Source organism: Elephas maximus, chromosome 19, assembly GCF_024166365.1.
Source record: "Elephas maximus indicus isolate mEleMax1 chromosome 19, mEleMax1 primary haplotype, whole genome shotgun sequence".
NCBI classification, from domain to species: domain Eukaryota; kingdom Metazoa; phylum Chordata; class Mammalia; order Proboscidea; family Elephantidae; genus Elephas; species Elephas maximus.
Window position 1 is genome coordinate 53568266 of NC_064837.1, and position 19687 is coordinate 53587952.

At 36.3% G+C, this 19687-nt stretch overlaps 1 protein-coding gene across 1 annotated transcript in view; it reads left to right on the plus strand.

Annotated features, from left to right (window-relative positions):
* The window catches only part of EFCAB3 (EF-hand calcium binding domain 3), a 573675-nt gene that overhangs the window by 382242 nt on the left and 171746 nt on the right, over positions 1-19687 (plus strand). The window contains exons 116-130 of the mRNA XM_049861611.1: positions 317-421; positions 811-864; positions 1825-1929; positions 2535-2588; positions 3167-3271; positions 3842-3895; positions 4897-5001; positions 5943-5996; positions 6660-6764; positions 7320-7373; positions 11399-11503; positions 12456-12509; positions 13153-13257; positions 17524-17577; positions 18227-18331. Coding sequence (XP_049717568.1) covers positions 317-421; positions 811-864; positions 1825-1929; positions 2535-2588; positions 3167-3271; positions 3842-3895; positions 4897-5001; positions 5943-5996; positions 6660-6764; positions 7320-7373; positions 11399-11503; positions 12456-12509; positions 13153-13257; positions 17524-17577; positions 18227-18331 — 1218 coding nt within the window. The remainder of the gene's footprint in view (positions 1-316; positions 422-810; positions 865-1824; positions 1930-2534; positions 2589-3166; positions 3272-3841; positions 3896-4896; positions 5002-5942; positions 5997-6659; positions 6765-7319; positions 7374-11398; positions 11504-12455; positions 12510-13152; positions 13258-17523; positions 17578-18226; positions 18332-19687) is intronic.

The window sequence follows — 19687 nt, forward strand, 5'->3', positions numbered from 1 at the left end:
CTCCTTGTCTTAGTCAATGTTTCTATCTCCAGGCTATGCTCATGCCCTATAAAAAATTTTTAAAAATAATGAATCCTGTTGCCATGGAGTTGATTCTGACTCACAACGACCCTATAGGACAGAGTAGAACTGCCCCATGGGGCTTCCAAGGAGCAGCTGGTGGATTTGAACTGGTGACCTGTTTGCAGCCATAGCTCTTAATCACTGTGCCACCAGGGCTAATGCTCAACAGGCATCATAAATTGGTTTTATTATTTGAAATCATTTGACTGTACTTAAATTCCACTTATGTCATTGTTTGAATCTTTCTATTAAGGAGGGGAGGTTGATATCAATGACATGAAAACTGTTCTGGAAAACATGGGAATAGAGCTCACAGATAAGGAATACTCGAAACTGGTGGGAAATCTGCCATTTGATGGTAAGAATTTCAAATACTGACATAACCGATAAGAGCTTTTAGACTTCTGGGTTTGTTTGACACCCCTAAAACTATCTCCATTTCCTTAGCTTCAGAAAATAGAAAGTCTATTTAAAAAAAAAAAATAGAATGCCCATTTATATCTGAAGTGAACCCCTATCTATACAATTTTACTTTTAGATTGGGAATAAAGTGAATAAAGGGAGAACTGGAGAGAATAAAAGAGGTGCGTGTGTTGTTGAGTGCCTAGTGTGCTAAATTTCCCCAATTTTCTCTAAAATTTTATTGTAAATGAGAAATTTCTAGTGCAAAGTGTGAAAAGTCAGCTTTCCTGAGAATTTTCTGGAGATTATCCACATTTCTCTGATTTCAATTTTCTTTTCTTACAGATAATGACAAGATCTATCAAAATAGGTTATTAGAAGGTGTGAAGTCTCTTAAAAGTAAGTGAGAAGCATAATGAGATTGCAGATGAGTGTGGGACGCTCATATTTATACTGTTTCTAAAAAAAAAAAAGACAGTAAAAATTGTGAATGCTGCCATGTCTCGTATATACCGATTGCAAATTTATTCCCCCACTAAAAATCAACTCTGTTGTACGTAGGGTCACTATGAGTAGGGACTGACTCGACAGCACCTAACAACAGCAACAAAGATCAATTATTATTTTAGCTGATGATGTTCTATTTTATATCTAAGAAGAACCTCCTCCACTCTCTCAAGATTTTTCCAAACTTTTCAACAAAAGAAATAATAGAATTTCAAGTTTGTGTACCAAAAAGTAACAAAAAAGATTACCAGTGATTCAGGGAAATTTAATCAACAGCAGAAAAAAAACTATGCTGGGAATTCAGTCAACAAAAGTTAAGAATATTGTTCAGAAGTGTTCAGAATTAAGTTATGGTCAGAAGTAAATAATATTTACCTCCAGAACCAGAATTCACCTCCCTTTAAAACTTTGTGTTGTGTAGGTTAGTCCCCAAAATAAGTCTCATGGGAAGTGGCCTTAACTCTAACTTCATAGGCATAAAGCCTCTGGCCTCTTTGCTAAAATTGATGTTTATTTGTATTTTAAAACAAGCTTTCTTAACCCATAGAAGGTGAGTGGAGGGAAGAGGGTCTGTGAGTAAGCTTGAGAGAATACATTAAAAAAAAAAAAAAAAACCCAAACCGGTTGCTCTCAGGTTGATTCCAACCCACAGTAAGCCTAGAAGACAGAGAACAGCCCCACAGTGTTTCATATGTATTCAGAGGGAATACATATCCCTCTGAAATTATATGTAATGTTAATGAGCAGACATACAGTTCATAAAATTCACAAGAGGGTATGTGTTTCCAAAACATTCAAGAACCTCTCTTTTGGAGTTATATAATCCTCTCCACAAACTGTCTCTTTCCTTAGGTGGGAAAGTCAATGTCAACAACCTGAACAATATACTGGATAATATGGGAATCAAGCTCGCAGATAGGGAACTTAAAGATCTGGCTCAAAATCTCCCTGTTGGTGGTGAGCAAGTTTTCAGATACCATAGTTACCCTTGAGAAGTTTGGTGTAAGAACAATTGGTAATAAAAGTCATGGTGAAGGGGGCTTTAGAAGTGGTAACCTACCCTGACAGTAATCAAGAATGTGGGCAAAGCATGTCAGAAGCCGGTTACCAAAATTCAGATTAAAACATTGCACTTAGTATGTATGATTGTTATATTCTATGCCCATGTTATGTATGGTTATTAGTAGAGAGTCTTCCACATTTTAAATAGAAAAATGTGGGCTCTTAAGATGCTGCTACTTCTGATTTGCTTCCCTAGCATAGATGGGTTTCACTAACATGTTTGAGTTTGAAATATTATAGAACTGTCAGTAAAATTTACATTGTTGAAACGCTTTGTGTTTTCACATTAAGGTTTTCTTTCTAATGCTCATGAAGGCAATAGAAATTTGATAAAATAATAGCAAAGAAAATGTGTTCAGTAATTATTTATTAAATAAGTATAGGTATGTAGGGTTGTGCCTGGCACATAATAAAGACTTATTATCTTCATTCCCATGCTCTCTTTTACTATGTTTTATGAGTCTCTTATATCTTAGTGTGACTTTGACCTCTTCCTACAGTTGACGAGAAGATTTCTTTAGAAACACTGATGAATAAAGTGCAAGTTTTTACAGGTGAGTGGGAAGTTGCTATAAATCTGGAATGTCAGCCCTTTACATTAATTTTTAAGTATATTTCTGTGTATTATCTTACTAAACTTTGATGTTCCTCAGATTGACATAAAATTATCATAAATTTTATAGTAGGATTACAGACTGTTTAAAATCCTAAGATCTCTGTTGTTTATGCCAGAAATATGCTTCACTTCACCAATGTTTAAAGAAACAATGTAGAGAGATATAGCAAATGGCATGGTGAAGCTGAAATGATCAAGACAGGGTATTCACCAAAATAAAATAATTTTCACCAAAACATAATTTATATAAGAGTCTGTGTTATCTTAATTTGCTCAACAGATTTTATTCTGAAAGTGGTTTTTCCCAACTTTTTGAAAACCTCTCTTCAGTTTATATTAAGACAAAAAATACCATAGAACATGCCCAATGATTCTACAGTTGCAAATATCTTTTTTTTGCTTGACTCTTCCTCCCGAAAATTGGAGTGACGTTAACCTGCCTGGAAGAACCTATATTATAAGAGATAATACCATAGTACCTAAAGTTCACATGTCTACCATCCCCTCTTTTCAAAGGAGAGAAGGTTGATTCTAGAAACCTGAAAAATGTCCTGGGAAACCTGGGAATTGAGCTCACAGATGAGGAACAAGAGAAGCTGCTGAAAGCACTGCCAGCTGATGGTAAGACATCGTAGAGGTGTCTGAGGCCTTCCAGGAACCTCATTGTTTTGTCTGTGGGGCTGGGTAATAAATTCCAAAATGGTTTCTGCTTATTTTTATCTAAAAATTCAAAGAAAAAAGAGTTTAAAGAAATTGAGTTCCAAGTTATGTAGGAACTTGTCATCATCATTTAGAATTTATATTGAAAGTTGAGGAACCCTTCAGACAAAAGTTGACATTAACAGTTAAGCATCTTGTTAACTCTCAGGCTACTAAATTTGCTTTTATCATAAGCAGAAAAAAAGAAAAGAGAGAAAAATGGCAGACCATGGGAAGAAATAAAGATAAACAGAAATAAAAAGGAAGGGAAGCTACACTTAAGTTTCAGCAAGTAGATTGTCTCAGGTACTGGCATAGAAAGGTTTGTCACAATGAGAACGGTTTCCATCGCTTAATTTCATTGCATTGGATGAGATAAAATAAAAATTAGATACAAATATTTTTAAATGTTCTTTCTGAAATTATTCAATTTATGCTATTTTGTGATCTCAGGTTAATTCACCATTACATGAATTATGGCTTTTCTTACAGCTGCTGGAAAGGTATTTCATCATAGATTGCTGAAGGGTGTGAAATTTTTCAAAGGTGAGTGAGAAACCCAACTAAAAGACATATTGTCTGATATCTCCAGAGTGTATTCCATTCTGTTGTGAATCCTGGCTCCTCATTTTGGTATAATTTATTTCTGATTCTTTCAGCTTACTCACATTTTAACTGGTAACAGTAGGAAACTTCATTCTTTTCAACTTTGTATACTCCTCCCCCACCCCCCAAAAAAGCAATCAAACCCAGGAAGTCACAGCCTAAATGAAGCAAAGGACTAGTGTTACTGAAGGGATTTGGTCAACTGTAAAAATAACTAATACAGAAACCCAGGCAACAAAAATAAGCCCTATTTATTGTGTACAAGTATTAGGTTGATCATCTGCAGTTCCACTTGCTTACGCCCCTTGTTCTATAGGCTTGTTACTAAGACAAGATTTTGTTTTAACTATTTTATTGACTTTCTCTGTTTACTTGGACGAGTCTATTTGGGGTTTTAAGCTTTTTGAAAACGGTAATTATACGAAGACGTAAAATACATTTTCTTTTTTGTCTTGTTTTAATAGAGTCCATGGTCATTGTATCAGTCAGGGTTCAATCAGGGAAGCAGAACCAATATGAATGGCATGGAAAAAGGAATTTGTTATAGGGATTAGACTAGGCAATTGTGAGACTGGTGAAGAAGTCTGTGAAGGTAGTTGTCTCTGCTTCTGCTGGTGGGCCTGAAGTCCTGAAGCTGCTATAGTCAGCAGAGCAATGACAATTTGAGCAAACTGTGGTGACATCTGGAATCCTGCCACCACATTTCAGAGTGGAATCGTTGCTGCTTCACTTCTATTTTCCAAATCTAATCCAGGTTTCTCTGTGCCTAACCCTACCTCAGAACCATACTGGGAAGGGGAGTCTTGGAAATGTAGTTCCAACCTAGCTAAGTTAAAGCAGTATAAAACCTCCACGGTCGTTAAAGGTGTTACTGATAATATTACTTATGCAAAATTTTGGTATAATACTTTTTCATGTTCCTACACTATCTCTTTTCTAAGGGGGAAAGGTTCACGCAAATAACCTGAATAATACTCTAGAAAAGTTGGGAATCAAGCTCACAGAAGAGGAACTTACAAAGCTGTTGGAAAATCTACAAGTTGATGGTGAGCATTGTAGATATCCTTGGGGTATATTTTTATCTTTGTCTTGTATTGGATACTTTCAAAAAAATAGATTTAATTGGTGACAGGTACATGTTACAAAGCTTGGAGAAGAGCCCAATATTAAAGTAAGAATAAATCTTGGATCTTCATTACAATTAATCTAAAAGTAGTATCATCTTTCCCTATGTTAACCAAGAATTGCTGAGGGTGCCGCCATAGCAGATTTAGATCAGTAAAAAAGCAAAATAGAGGGAATACGAAAAACTATAGAAAAATCAACAAGCACATTTTTCTGTCCATTTCTCTGTCTACTAAAATCTTCACTCTAAAAGTAATTCAAAGATTCACAAGACCGTCAAACTCCATCTGCCTCTCTGATATCACCTCTTTTCTCATTTTTTCCTCCTCAAGCTGTATGGAACTACTTTTAGTTCCACATATATAGCATGTTATCCTTAGGCTTTTTTCTCTTTTCTCAACTTCTCCAAGTATAAGTGTCTTCCTTCCCTCTTTATCTCTGTCAATCCCAGCTAATACGTATAGCTCATGCATTACCTCTTGCAGTAATCATTCATTGAACACACCAGGCTAGGGTCGTGTGTTCTAAGGGGAAAAGTTTCCCTCTCTCAAGTTTAGGTTGCGACATGAAGCAAAATTACCAGGGTACTTGGACAACCCCAACAGTGTCTTCCACTCTGGTTTACAATGGCATCCAAAGTAATGTGGAGAATACACTTTATTGACCCACACTCCAGGAAATAAGAGACTTTCAAATTAGTAAAAATTACCTTAATTTCCTGAGATCTATGAATTTAATAAGTAGTCTCAGGTAAAATTAAGATACAAGGTTATTTATCTGGGATTTTTTTCCTACAAAAATATGTGTCTTAAGTTTGCTTTCTGAGCTTGTGACATTATCTTCATTGAGCCTTTTCTTATAGCTAATGGGAAGGTTGACCTGAAAGAGGTGATGGATGGAATAAAAGCTACTACAGGTGAGTGAAAAATTATAAATCTAAAATGTTTAGTGTTTACAGTAATTATATTTTACCATTATCCCTTAATTGTCATGTTGTCATTTACCTCCTTATTCATTAAATGTTTAAAATCAAATATTAGCATTTCATTTATATCCTGGTATTTTTTTAATTGCTTAATGCTTTGCTCTTTTCTTTTTAGAACATCCAAAACCTGTATTAGTAAAATAATAGGTGAAGTAAACCTTTGGTAAAGACCTCAGATAACTTTTAAGATGAGACTAATAAGTTTCACCAGGCGCAGAGTTGCCTTGCCACTGTCATTATGTGTGCCTTCTTTTGTTAGCATTTAGAGACCAAATTATTTTTCTGTAAATGTCCATTTCTAAGAAAACTCTCATGGCCTCTGCTCATGCTGCAAAGCCATAAATTATTTTTCCTTGTTTGGAATCATTAGACATTAACCCAACCTGTTGCTGTCCAGTCGATTCTGACTCTTAGCAACCCTATGGGACAGAGTAGAACTGTCCCGTATAGTTTCCAAAGAGTGCTTCGTGGATTCGAACTGCTGACTTTTTGGTTAACAGCCATAGCTCTTAACCACTGTGCCACCAGGGTTTCCCATTAGACATTCAATGAACCTTTAGATTCATATATGTAATGATGACTCTTTTTTTGAAGGAGGGGAGATTGATGGCAGAGATGTGAAAACAGTTCTGAGAAACATGGGAATAGAGCTCACAGATAAGGAAAGCTTGGAACTCATAAAAAATCTGCCTTTCAGTGGTAAGCATTTCAAATACTGATGTGACCTTAAAAGGTTCTTAGTTTTTTTTAACTTTTTTTTTTTTTTAGAATGTCTAAAGCTGTCCCCATTTCCTAAAAAGCAAAAAAATAGAAATCCATCTCAAAACAATTTAAATGCGAGTTTATTTCTGAGGAGGATTCCCATCTATACAGTTTAATTTTTAGGTTGAGAATAAGCATCCCCATCATGTTGAATCATGTCATCAAGGAGAAGAAATGTCTACAGTTATCCTTCAGTCCACTAAGATACATATAGGTGATTGTGGGAGAAGAAAGGAAAAGGGCAATGTTAAGTTTAGAAGAATTTTGGAATTACAAAAAAAAAAAAAGAGTTGTGCATGTTGTAGGGTGATGTTGGGCTAGATATTGGGTAGATTCATCATATTACAAACTTTTCCTAATTTTCTCTCAAATTTATTTTTATAGGAGAAAAGTCTAGGGTAAATTATGAAAATCTCAGTTTTACTGAAATAATTTTAGTGAAATGCATGTAATTTCTCTATAACCTGAATTGTGCCCTTTTTCTTAAAATAGATGATTACCAGGTCTTTAAGAGCAGGTTGCTAGAAGGTGTGAAATCTCTTAAAGGTGAGTGAGAAGCATAATGAGAATGCAAATTAATATGAGGTTTGCATGTTTACATGGTTTATAAGATTAAAGTTGTGAATGCTGCCATTTTTTATGTATACTAATGGCAAATTTATACCTGTTTTAGAGCTCAGTCTTCAGTAGATGTTCTATCTTGAAATAAAGTCCTACATTCTTACGATTTTCCAAACTTTGCAGGAAAGGAATTATCATATTTCAAGTTTGCATAGCAAATAATGATACAAAAGATTATCAGCGATTCAAGGGATTTAGTCAGCATGAGAAAAAATGCTAAACTGGAAGTTCACTTATCAAAAGTCAACCCCACATATTGTTCAGAAGTAAAAAACGTCTCCAGAACCAGAATTCCCTGGACATATATTCGATGCCATTTAAAACTTCGTGTTGTATAGGATAGTCCCCAAATAAGTCCCAAGGAAAATGGCCTTAATTCTAACTTCATAGTTGACTTCTTTGTAGGCTTAAAATATTTGATCCTTATGCTAAAATTATTAATGGAAGTTTGCAGCTGTTTCTTCTCCTTTTGAGTCATGCTACATCAGCAAATGAAGGTCCCAGAAGCTAGATAGACTGTATCCACATCGTTAAGGTTGACTCTACTTTGAGGAGGCAGCTCTTCCCCAGTTGTCTTTTGAGTGCCTTCCAACCTGGGGGGCCTGTCTTCTGGCACTGTATCAGACAGTGTTTCACTGCTATTCATAAGGTTTTCACTGGCTAATTCTTTTCAGAAGTAGACTGCCGGGTCCTTCTTTCCTAGTCTGGAAGCTCAGCTGAAACCTGTCCGCCATGGGTGACCTTGTCGGTATCTGAATACCGGTGGCAGAGCTTCCAGCACCACAGCAACACCTAGACCCCCACAGTACAACAAACTGACAGACACGTGGGGGCCAATAGACAATCATATGATCTACTATGCTGGGGACGGCAACTTGAAGAGAAATGGCATTGCATTCATCATCAGAAAGAACATTTCAAGATCTATCCTGAAGTATAGTCCTGTCAGCAATAAGATAATATCTATACACCAACGAGGAAGACCAGTTAATATGACTGTTATTCAAATTTACCAACCGCTAAGGCCACAGGTGAAAAAATTGAAGATTTTTACCAACTTCTGCAGTTTGAATTTTATCAAATATGCAATTAGGATGCATTGATAATTACTAGTGATTGGAATGCAAAAGCTGGAAACAAAGAAGGATTGGTAGTTGGAAAATATGCCATTGGTGATAGAAACAATGCCGGAGATTGCATGATAGAATTTTGCAAGACCAACACTTCTTCATTGCAAATACCTTTTTTCACCAACATAAATGCAACTATGCACATGGACCTCACCAGATGGAATACACAGGAATCAAATAGACTACATCTGAGGAAAGAGACAATGGAAAAGCTCAGTATCATCAGTCAGAAAAAGGCCAGGGGCCAACTGTGAAATAGACCATCAATAGCTCATGTGCAAGTTCAAGTTGAAACTGAAAAAAATTAGAACAAGTCGACAAGAGCCAAAGTACGACCTTGAGTATATCCCACCTGAATTTAGAGACCATCTCAAGAATAGATTTGACACATTGAAGACTGATGATTGAAGACCAGAGAGCTGTGGGATGACATCAAGGACATCATCCATGAAGAAAGCAAAGGGTCATTATAACGACAAGAAAGAAAGAAAAGACCAAAATCGATGCCAGAAGAGACTGAAACTTGCTCTTGATCATCGATTAGCTAATGCAAAAGGAAGAAATGATGAACAAAAGATTTCAAAGCGTGGCTCGAGAAGACAAAGTAAAGTATTATAATGACACTTGCAAAGAGCTGGAGATAGAAAACCAAAACGGAAGAACATATTCGGCATTTCTCAAGCTGAAAGAACTGATGAAAAAATTCAAGCCTCGAGTTGCAATAGTGAAGGATTCCATGGGAAAAACATCAAACAATGCAGGAAGCATCAAAAGAAAATGAAAGGAATACGCAGACTCATTATACCAGAAAAATTGGTCAATGTTCAACCATTTCAGGAGGTAGCATATGATCAGGAACCAATGGTACGACAGGAAGAAGTCCAAGTTACACTGAAGGTATTGGCGAAAAACACGGCTCCAGGAATTGACAGAATACCAACTGAGATGTTTCAACAAATGGATGCAGTGCTGGAAGCGCTCATTTGACTTGCCAAGAAATTTGGAAGACAGCTACCTGTCCAACCGATGGGAAGAGATCCATATATATGCCTATTCCCAAGAAAGGTGATCCCAGCAAATGTGGAAATTATCGAACAATATCATTAATATCACACATAAGTAAAATTTTGCTGAGGGTCATTCAAAAGTGGCTGCAGCAGTATGTTGACAGGGAACTGCCAGAAATTCAGGCTGAATTCAGAAGAGGACGTGGAACCAGGGATATCATTGCTAATGTTAGATGGATCCTGGCTGAAAGCAGAGAATACCAGAAAGATGTTTTCCTGTGTTTTATTAACTATGCAAAGGCATTCGCCTGTGTGGATCATAAGAAATAATGGATAACACTGTGAAGAATGGGAATTCCAAAGAACACTCAATTGTGCTCATGGGGAACCTGTACGTAGATCAAGAGGCACTTTTTCAAACAGAACAAGGGGATACTGCATGGTTTAAAGTCAGGAAAGGTATGCATCAGGGTTGTATCCTTTCACCATACCTATTCAATCTGTATGCTGAGCAAATAATCCAAGGAGCTGGACTGTATGAAGAAGAACCAGGCATCAGGATTGGAGAAAGACTCCTTAACAACCTGCGTTATACAGATGACACAACCTTGCTTGCTGAAAATGAAGAGGACTTGAAGCACTTACTGATGAAGATCAAAGACCACAGCCTTCAGTATGGATTACACCTCAACATAAAGAAAACAAAAATCCTCACAACTGGACCAATAAGCAACACTATGATAAATAGAGAAAAGATTGAAGTTGTCAAGGGTTTCATTTTACTTGGATCCACAATCAACACCCATGGAAGCAGCAGTCAAGAAATCAAAAGATGCATTGTGTTGGACAAATCTGCTGCTAAAGACCTCTTTAAAGTGTTGAAAAGCAAAGATATCACCTTGAAGACTAAGGTACACCTGACCCAAGCCATGGTATTTTCAATTGCCTCATATGCATGTGAAAGCTGGACAATGAATAAGGAAGACCAGAGAAGAATTGATGCCTTTGAATTGTGGTGTTGGTGAGGAATATTGAATATACCATGGACTGCCAAAAGAATGAACAAATCCATCTTGGAAGAAGTACAACCAGAATGGTCCTTAGAAGCAAGGATGGCAGGACTACATCTTACATACTTTGGACATGTTTTTAGGAGGGATCAGTCCCTGGGGAAGGATATCACGCTTGGTAAAGGACAGGGTCAGCAAAAAAGAGGAAGACCCTCAATGAGATGGATTGACACAGTGGCTGCAACAGTGGGCTCAAGCATGACGATTGTGAGCATGGCACAGGTCAGGGTCACTACAAGTCGGAACCAATTAGACGGCCCCTAACAACAACTTATTTATTTAACGACAACATGCTAAAATCGTTAAACATTAGTTAATTTTTTTTTTCACTTTAAAATGAACACTCTTAACTTTAGGTCAGTAGACTTTCAGATGGTCCTTGAATAGGTTTTAATGAATACATAAAAAACCAGGTGCTGCGGAGTCATGTAAGAGTAGCAATGTACTCCATAGGGTTTTCAATGGCTGATTTTTCAGTATTGCCAAGCCATTCTTTCCAGGAGCCTCTGGGTGGACTCGAACCTCCAACTTTTTGGTTAACAGCAGAGCATGTTAACTTAACCATTTGTAACCATCTGCAACACCCCGGGTCTCCAGTGAAATAATTCCCCTGAAATAGTATGCAAACTTTGTAAAGAAATACTGCTCAAGAAATGCACGATGTGGTATGTGTCTCAAAAAAAGTTTAAAATTTTCTTTTTTGGAGTCATTTAATTTTTTTCACAGACTGTCACTTTTCTTAGGTGGGAAGGTCAATGTCAACAACCTGGAAACCGCTCTGCACAGCCTGGGAATCAAACTCTCAGATAAAGAACTTCAGGACCTGATGCAAAACATACATGTTGGTGGTAAGCATGCTGTCAGATACCATAGTTACCCCACGGAGAGTTTAGTAAAAAGAACCTTTGAGCCTATATAAGGAAAGAAATGCCCTTTTTCATAGGGAGAAGGGCAGACCAAAGAAGAGCAGTGTGGTGATGCACCATGTCAATGACCAAAATGTAGTCAGTGTCATTTGAGCCAGTTAACAAAGTTGGTATCTGGGACTTGGATGCTCTCCACAGGTGCCGTGGTTAGTAGTAGAGAGTCTTCCAAATTTTGAATAAAAGAATGCAGGCTCTTGGATTGTAACCAGTGTCACAAAACAATATATGTATAAATTTTTGAATGAGAAATTAACTTGAGATGTAAACCTTTACCTAAAGCACAATAAAATAAAAATAAAAAAAGAATGCAGTCTTGAAATGGATCCACCTCTGAATCTTTTGCCTTTAGTAACACAAATAAGTTAGAGCTCTTGTAGGACAGAAATTGCACCACTGTAGATGTGTGGTTTTGACGTTTAGAATTTTCTTTTTTATGCTTGTTATAGGAGTAAAAATTGGGTAAAATAATAGCCTAGAAAGTGTGTTCAGTAAATATTTCTTAAATAAGTATATACAGCAGTTACGACGGGGCCTGACATGTTCAGTGCCACAGTTATTATCATTAAGGAGCCCTCATGGCACAGTGGTTAAGCAGTCAGCTGGTAACTGAAAGGTCAGTGGTTCAAACCATCCAGCTGCAAGAAGAATATGTAGCAGTCTGCTTCTGTAAAGATTACAGCCTTGGGAGCCCTATGGGACAATTCTACTCTGTCGTATAGTGTTGCTATGAGTTGGAATCAACTCAACAGCAAGGTTTTTTTTTGTTGTTTTTTTGGTTCATTTTTATTTTAATTATTCTTATAAATATTACTATGTTTTCCCCAATGTTTTGTGAGTCTGTATTACATCTCAGTATTATTTTGATCATCTACAGTTGATAAGAAAATTTCTCTAGAAACATTGATGGAAAAGGGCAAAGATTTTACAGGTGAGTGAAAAGTTTGTATAAAATTAGGATTCTAGTTATCTGTTTACATTAAATTTTGGTTTTTACTGATATTTCCCAGTACTCTATCATTGACCTGTAAATTCTGGTATTAGTGAAATATTTGCCTCTAATGCCCCATGTACTGATAAAAAATTATCTAACTTTTTGATGAAATTACAAAACTATTTCTTGCTTTCAAATTCTATAATCTCTGTTGTTTATGCCAGTGATGTAACTTGCATTACCAGTGTTTAATAACCACAATCCAGAGAGTACAGCAAATCATAGGGTGAAGCTTAGAAATTATTAAGGTAATGTTTTTATTGTGTTCATCACATAATTCTTATTTTAAAAAATTATAATACTTTTTGAAGAAAAATTTAAGTAAGCATCTGGTTTCTTAATTAACTGATCCAGTTTTATTCTGGAAGTCATAGTTCCCTAATTTAGGAAAAATTATTTTATTTATATTAAAGAAATCAATTTATCTAACATATCTGTTGATCCTACACTTGAAAATGTTTTATTTTTGCTTTAGCCTTCAGCCTGACAATTTGGATGGTTAATCATTGTAAAACAACTTTTGTGTTGAAAATAATGCTATCTGAAATGATGATAAATACCTAATCTACTGTTTTTAAAGGGGAGAAGATTGATTCTAGTGATCTAAAAGATGTACTGAGAAATCTAGGAATTGAGCTCACAGATAAAGAACTAGGGAAGCTGCTGAAAACATTGCCAGTTGATGGTGAGCCATACATATGTCTCTGGGGGCTTCTGTGTATCTTAGATTTGGGGGGATCTGTGAGAAAATTTTGATTGCTTCTAAAACATGATAAAGTAAAATTAGATAAACTAAAACTTAAGCTGTATATAAAAACCATCAGTCTCATGTAGGATATTCCAGTGGTCTCACCCCTTTGGGAGCTAGGAAGAATAAAGAAAACTAAAGACACGAGGGAAAGACTAGTCCAAAGGAATAATGGATCACAACTACCACGGCCTCCACCAGACTGAGTCCAGTACAGCTAGATAGTGCCCAGCTACCACAACTGACTGCTCTGACAGGGATCACAATAAGGGGTTCCAGACAGAGCTGGAGAAAAATGTAGAACAAAATTCTAACTAACGAAAAAAGACCAGACTTACCGGCCTGACAGAGACTGAAGAAATCCTAAGGGTATGGCCCCTGGACACCCTTTTAGCTCAGTAATGAAGTCACTCCTAAAGTTCACCCTTTAGCCAAAGATTAGACAGGCCCATAAAACAAGACAAGACTAAAGGGGCACACCAGCCCAGGGGCAAGGACTAGAAGGCAGGAGGAGACAGGAAAGCTAGTAATCGGGAACCCAACATGGAGAAGGGAGAGTGTTGACATGTTGTGGGGTTGTTAATCAATGTCATAAAACAATATGTGTACTGACTGTTCAGTGAGAAGCTAGTTCTGTAAACCTTCAAGAAAAAAAAATCAGTGCCATTTGCAGTTTATTTTGGAAGCCAAACAACCCTTCAGATGTAAGTTTCCATAAAAGGCTAAGCAAATGTCTATTGTTACCCCTCAGACCACTAATAGGCTTGTATCATAAGAAGGGAAAAGAAAGAGATATGAGAGAGCAGTGAAAGAAATTAAAGATAAAAGTCAGAGTTAAAAAGAAAGAAAAAAACACATTTTTCAGTATAGTAGGCCCACTGGAGTGGACAAGTTTGTCATATTAAGAAAGGACTTTCTTCCTTAATTTCATTGTTATATAAAGATAAAACATTTGGGTAAAAGGTTGTTTAACAACTTTAGTGAGATATAGTTTACATGCCATACAGTTAACCTAATTAAAGAATACAATTCCATGGATTGTAGTGTATTCACACAGTTGTCCATCTATCACCACAATCAATTTTAGAACTTTTTTATAACCCCAAAAAGAAACCTCACATACAATAGCAGTCAACTTTCAATCCCCCCACCCCATCATAGCTGTTAGTTACCATCAAGTCATCTCCAACTCATGGCAACCCCATGTACAACATAACGAAACATTGCCTGGTCCTGTGCCATCTTCACAATGATGCTCAAGTCCATTGTTGTGGCCACTGGGTATTTTCAGTGCCTTCCAACCTAGGGGACACATCTTCCAGCATGATATCAGACAATATTCTGTTGTGATGCATAGTTTTTCACTGACAAATTTTTCAGATGTAGAATGCCAGGCCTTTCTTCCTAGCCTGTCCTAGTCTGAAAGCTCTCCTGAAACCTTTCCACCACAGGTGACCCTGCTGGTATTTGAAATACCAGTGGCACAGCTTCCAACATCATAGCAACACACAAGCAAGCACAGTGTGATAAACTGACGGATGGGTAGTGGCCCTCATCCCTAGGCAACCACTGATCTGCTCTCTGTCTCTATCAATTTACCTATTCTGAATGTTTCATATAAATGGAAAAGGACCATATGTGTTCCTTTGGGACCAGCTTCTTCACTTAGCACAGTGTCTTCAACGTTCATCCATGTTGTAGCATGTGTCTGTACTTCATTTCTTTTTTTTATTTTACTCTGATAAAATAAATATAACAGAAAATTTGCCATTTTAACCATTTTTAGATGTACAATTCAGTGGTGTTTAGTACATTTACAATGTAATGCAACCATCACCACTATCTATTTCCAAAACTTTTTCATCACACAAAACAATACTCCTCATTTTTCCCTACCCCAAGCCCCTCTAATCTACTTTCTGGCTGTATAAATTTGCCTATTCTACATATTGCATGCAACTGAAATCATACAATATGTGACATTTTATGTCTGGCTTATTTCACATAGCATAATGTTTTTAAGGTTCATTCATGTCATAGCATATATCCAATCTTTGTTCATTTTTATGGTTGAATAATATTCCATCCTGTGGATATTCCCCATTTTGTTTATCCATTCATCTGTTGATGGATACTTGAGCTGTTTCCACCTTTTGGCTATTATGTATAATGCTGCAATGAACGTTGGTGTACAAGTATCTATATGACCCCGCTTTTAATTCTTTTGAGCATATCTAGAAGTAAAATTGATGAGTCATATGGTACTTCTACATTAAAAACTTTTTGAGAAACGGCAAACTGTTTTTCACAATGACTAAACCATTTAAAATTTCCACAAGCAATGCAAGAGGGTTCCAGTTACTCCACATCCTCTCCAAAGCTTGCTACCCCTTCTCCCCCTTAAATACCCATCCTGGTGGGTATCTCATTGTGGTTTTGATTTGCACTTTCCTAGTGGCTAATGACATTAAGCAACTTTTCATGTGCTTACTGGCCATTTGAATATCTTCTCTGGAGGAAAGTCTATTCAGATCCTTTGCCCTTTTTTTAATTGGATTGTCTTTTTATTATTGAGTGTAGGAATTTTTTATATATTCTTGATACAAGTTTTTTATCAGATATACTTGGAAATATTTTTTCCCATTCTGTGGATTATCTTTTCAATTTTGTTATGTTATTCTTTGATTCACAGAAGTTTTTAATATTTGTGATGTCAAGATTATTTTTTCTTTTGTTGTTTGTGTGTTTGGTGTCATATCTAAAAAAGCATTGCCTAATCCAGGGTCATGAAAATTTATACCTATGTTTTCTTTTTATGAGTTTTAGCTCTTACATTTAGGTCCCTCATCCATTTTGAGTTAATTTTGTATATGGTGTGAGGTAAGGATCTGTCTTGGTGATCTAGTGCTGCTGTAACAGAAATAACACAAGTGGATGGCTTTAACAAGAGAAATTTATTTTCTCACAGTCTAGTAGGTTACAAGTCCAAATTCCAGATATCAGCTCCAGGGGAAGGCCTTCTCTGTCAGCTCTGGAGAAAGATTCCTTGTCATCAATCTTCCCCTAGCCAAAGAGCTTCTCAGGTGCAGGAACCTCAGGTCCAAAGGACATGCTATGCTCCTGGTGCTGCCTGCTTGGTGGTATGAGGTCCCCAACTCTCTGCTTGCTTCCCTTTCCTTAAGAGATAAAAGGTGGTGCAAGCCACACCGCAGAGAAACTCCCTTTACATTGGATCAGGGAGGTGACCTGAGTAATGGTGGTGTTACAATCCCACCCTAATCCTCTCAAAATAAAATTACAATCACAAAACGGAGAACAACCACAGAATACTGGGAATCATGGCCTAACCAAGTTAATATACACATTTTTGGGGGGACGTAATTCAATTCATGACAGATCCAAAAGAATAATGTATTCTTTTAAATACAGATATGCAGTTGTCCCAGCACCATTTGTTGAAAACTCTTTGAATTGTCTTGGCATCCTCATTGTCAAAAATCAATAGACCATAAATGTGAGGGTTGATTTCTGGACTCTCAATTCTATTCCATATAAATGGATGGGTGGATGGATGGGTGCGTGGGTGGATGAATGGACGGCTGGATGGACAGATGGACAGACGGACGGACGGATCTAGATTTACCTATTCATCCTCATGCAAGTACTTCACCGCCTTGATTTTAATACATTTGAAATTTGAGAGTGTGAGTCCTCTAGCTTTGTTCTTTTTCAAGATTGCTTTACCTATTTGAGGTCCCTGGAATTTTAGAATCAGCTCGTTTATTTCTGAAAACAAACCAGCTGGAATTTTGATAGGGCTTGTGTTGAATTTGTTTGATTTGGGGTATACTGACATCTTAAAAATATTAACATCTTCCAATCCATAGACATGCAATATCTTTCTGTTTATTTATGTCTTCTTTAATTTCTTGTTCCAGTACTTTGTAGTTTCCAGAGTGTAAGTTTTGTACTTATTTTGTTAAATTTATTCTTAAATATTTTCTTCTTTTTGATGCTATTATTAATGGAATTGTCTTAATTTCATTTTTGGTTTGCTCATTGCTACTGTATAGAAATACAATTGATTTTTATATATGAGTAAAGGATTTTTAAATGTTCTGTTTCTGAAATTATTCAATTCATGTTATTTTTGTGAATCTCATATTAATTTCACTTTTACATGAATTATAACTTTTCTTACAGCTGCTGGAAAGGTATATCATAATAGGGTGCTGACGGGTATAAAGTCTCTCAAAGGTAAGTAAAAATCAAATCATAAGGCATACTAAGTTACCCAGGCTTTATATTACTCAGTTATGAATCTTGGCCCTATATAATTTGTCGTTTATTATTCTTTCAGCATTTTGTATCCTATTATAATATACATTTTCTTGGTGGGAAGTCCAGTATACTTGGGTTTTTTCCAGCTCTTTCTCAAAAGGGAAAATCAAACCTGGCAAAATGAAATAAAGAGCTAGCCATTGTTAAAGAGAATGGATCAGCTGCAAAAATAAGTAATATAGGAAGTCAGTCAACAAAAATAACTGCTTTCTATGTAGAGAAATTAAGCTGGTGATCTGCAGTTCTACTTCTTCAAGCCCCTTACCAATATTTTATAAAGTAGGCTTGTAATCAAATATAGATTTAAGGAAATATATTCTACTTCTGATTCTTCCATTGACTTTATATATGGGGACTTAAGTAGACAAGTCTTTTGGGGATTTCAACCTTGTTGAAAATGTAATGATACAAAGGCATGAAATATATTTTATCTTTTGTCTCTCATTTTGTTTGAATAAAATGTGGTCATTAAAACTAATGATAATAATACTCAAACAAAATTTTGTTTTTCTTGTTTTGCTATTATATGACTTTTTTAATGATGCTTTACTGTCTCTTTGCTAAGAGGGGAAGATAAATAAGAATAACCTCCGTACTAATTTGGAGAAAATGAAGATCAAACTCACAGAAGAGCAATTTGCTGAACTTTCAGAAAGCCTACAAGCTGATGGTGAGTACTAGTGGTTTCCTTAGGACATCCTTTTATTTTATCTTCTACATGATATTCCTTAAAAATAATTATAATTGGTGCCACATAAGTATTTATGGGCTTAACAAAGAGCCCAACATTAAAGTAAGAATATTTAATATAAAATTAATCTAAAACAAATATCATCTTTCCCCATGTATATCAAGAGTTATTGTGGGGTAGGGGCTGCCAAGGTCATTAGTAGATCTTGATTAATAAGAAAGCAAATTAGGAGAAAAGTATAGAGAAGTCAGCAGAATCCATGTGTTTACCTGTCATGTTCCTCTGTCCCCTGCAATCTGCTAACTGCTCCTATACTTCTTGGTAGACCCATTATCACCAAGCTAGCTAAACAGTGACCTTCTAATTGTCAAATCCTGTGGACATGATTTAGGTCTTGTCTTAGAGCGTATTTGTGATGTCTTTGGCAACATTGATTATTTCTTTCTGAGACTATCACCTCTCTCAGCTCCTGTATGGCCCACTCTTGTTTTCCTCTTTCCTATCTGACTTGTCCTTCTGTTTGCTTCATCAGCTTCTCTCCTTTCAACCACCTATTAAAAGCTTAGATTCTCAAGGTTCTCTCATCAGCACAATACTCATTGCTCTTTTATACATTCTATGGAATGTTACATTTACTTTTGTGATATTAATTACTCCTTCGTGGTGAAGGTTCTGAAATTTTCATCTTTTTTTTTTTCTCCTGTTAAACATTTGACTAAGGTTTTCCCATGGGAATACTTTTAAAATTTATTTAATGTCCCAAATCAAATTTTCTTCCTAAATAAATTACTGCTTTTGCATTCTTTATTACACTGTCATCCCATCCAGTCATCTATCCTTATAACTGGTTTGTAGTTATTTTCCTTAACTCCTTTTTTGGTCCTTTATTCCCCATTACAACATTTAGTAATTTTTGAATCCTAGAGATTTCTCAGATACATCTTTGACCTTCAATATGTGATTTTACGAACTGAATTCAGAACTTTCTCATCTCTAGGAGAACAACAACATCTCAGTTGGTCTCTCACCCTACATTTTTATCTCCTTCAAATTTATTCACCATATAGCTGGTAGGATGGTCTACCAAATTAAATTCTAACCTTATAACTCTCCTGCTTCTTGTTATTTTTGTTATGTACCGTTGAGTTGGTTCCAACTCATAGCAACCCTGTGTACAACAAAACGAAACACTGCCCAGTCCTGCACCACCCTCACAATCATTGCTATGTTTGAGCCCATTGTTGCAGCCACCGTGTCAGTCTATCTCGTTGAGGGTCTTCCTCTTTTCACTGACCCTCTACCAAGCATGATGTCCTTCTTCAGAAACTGGTCCCT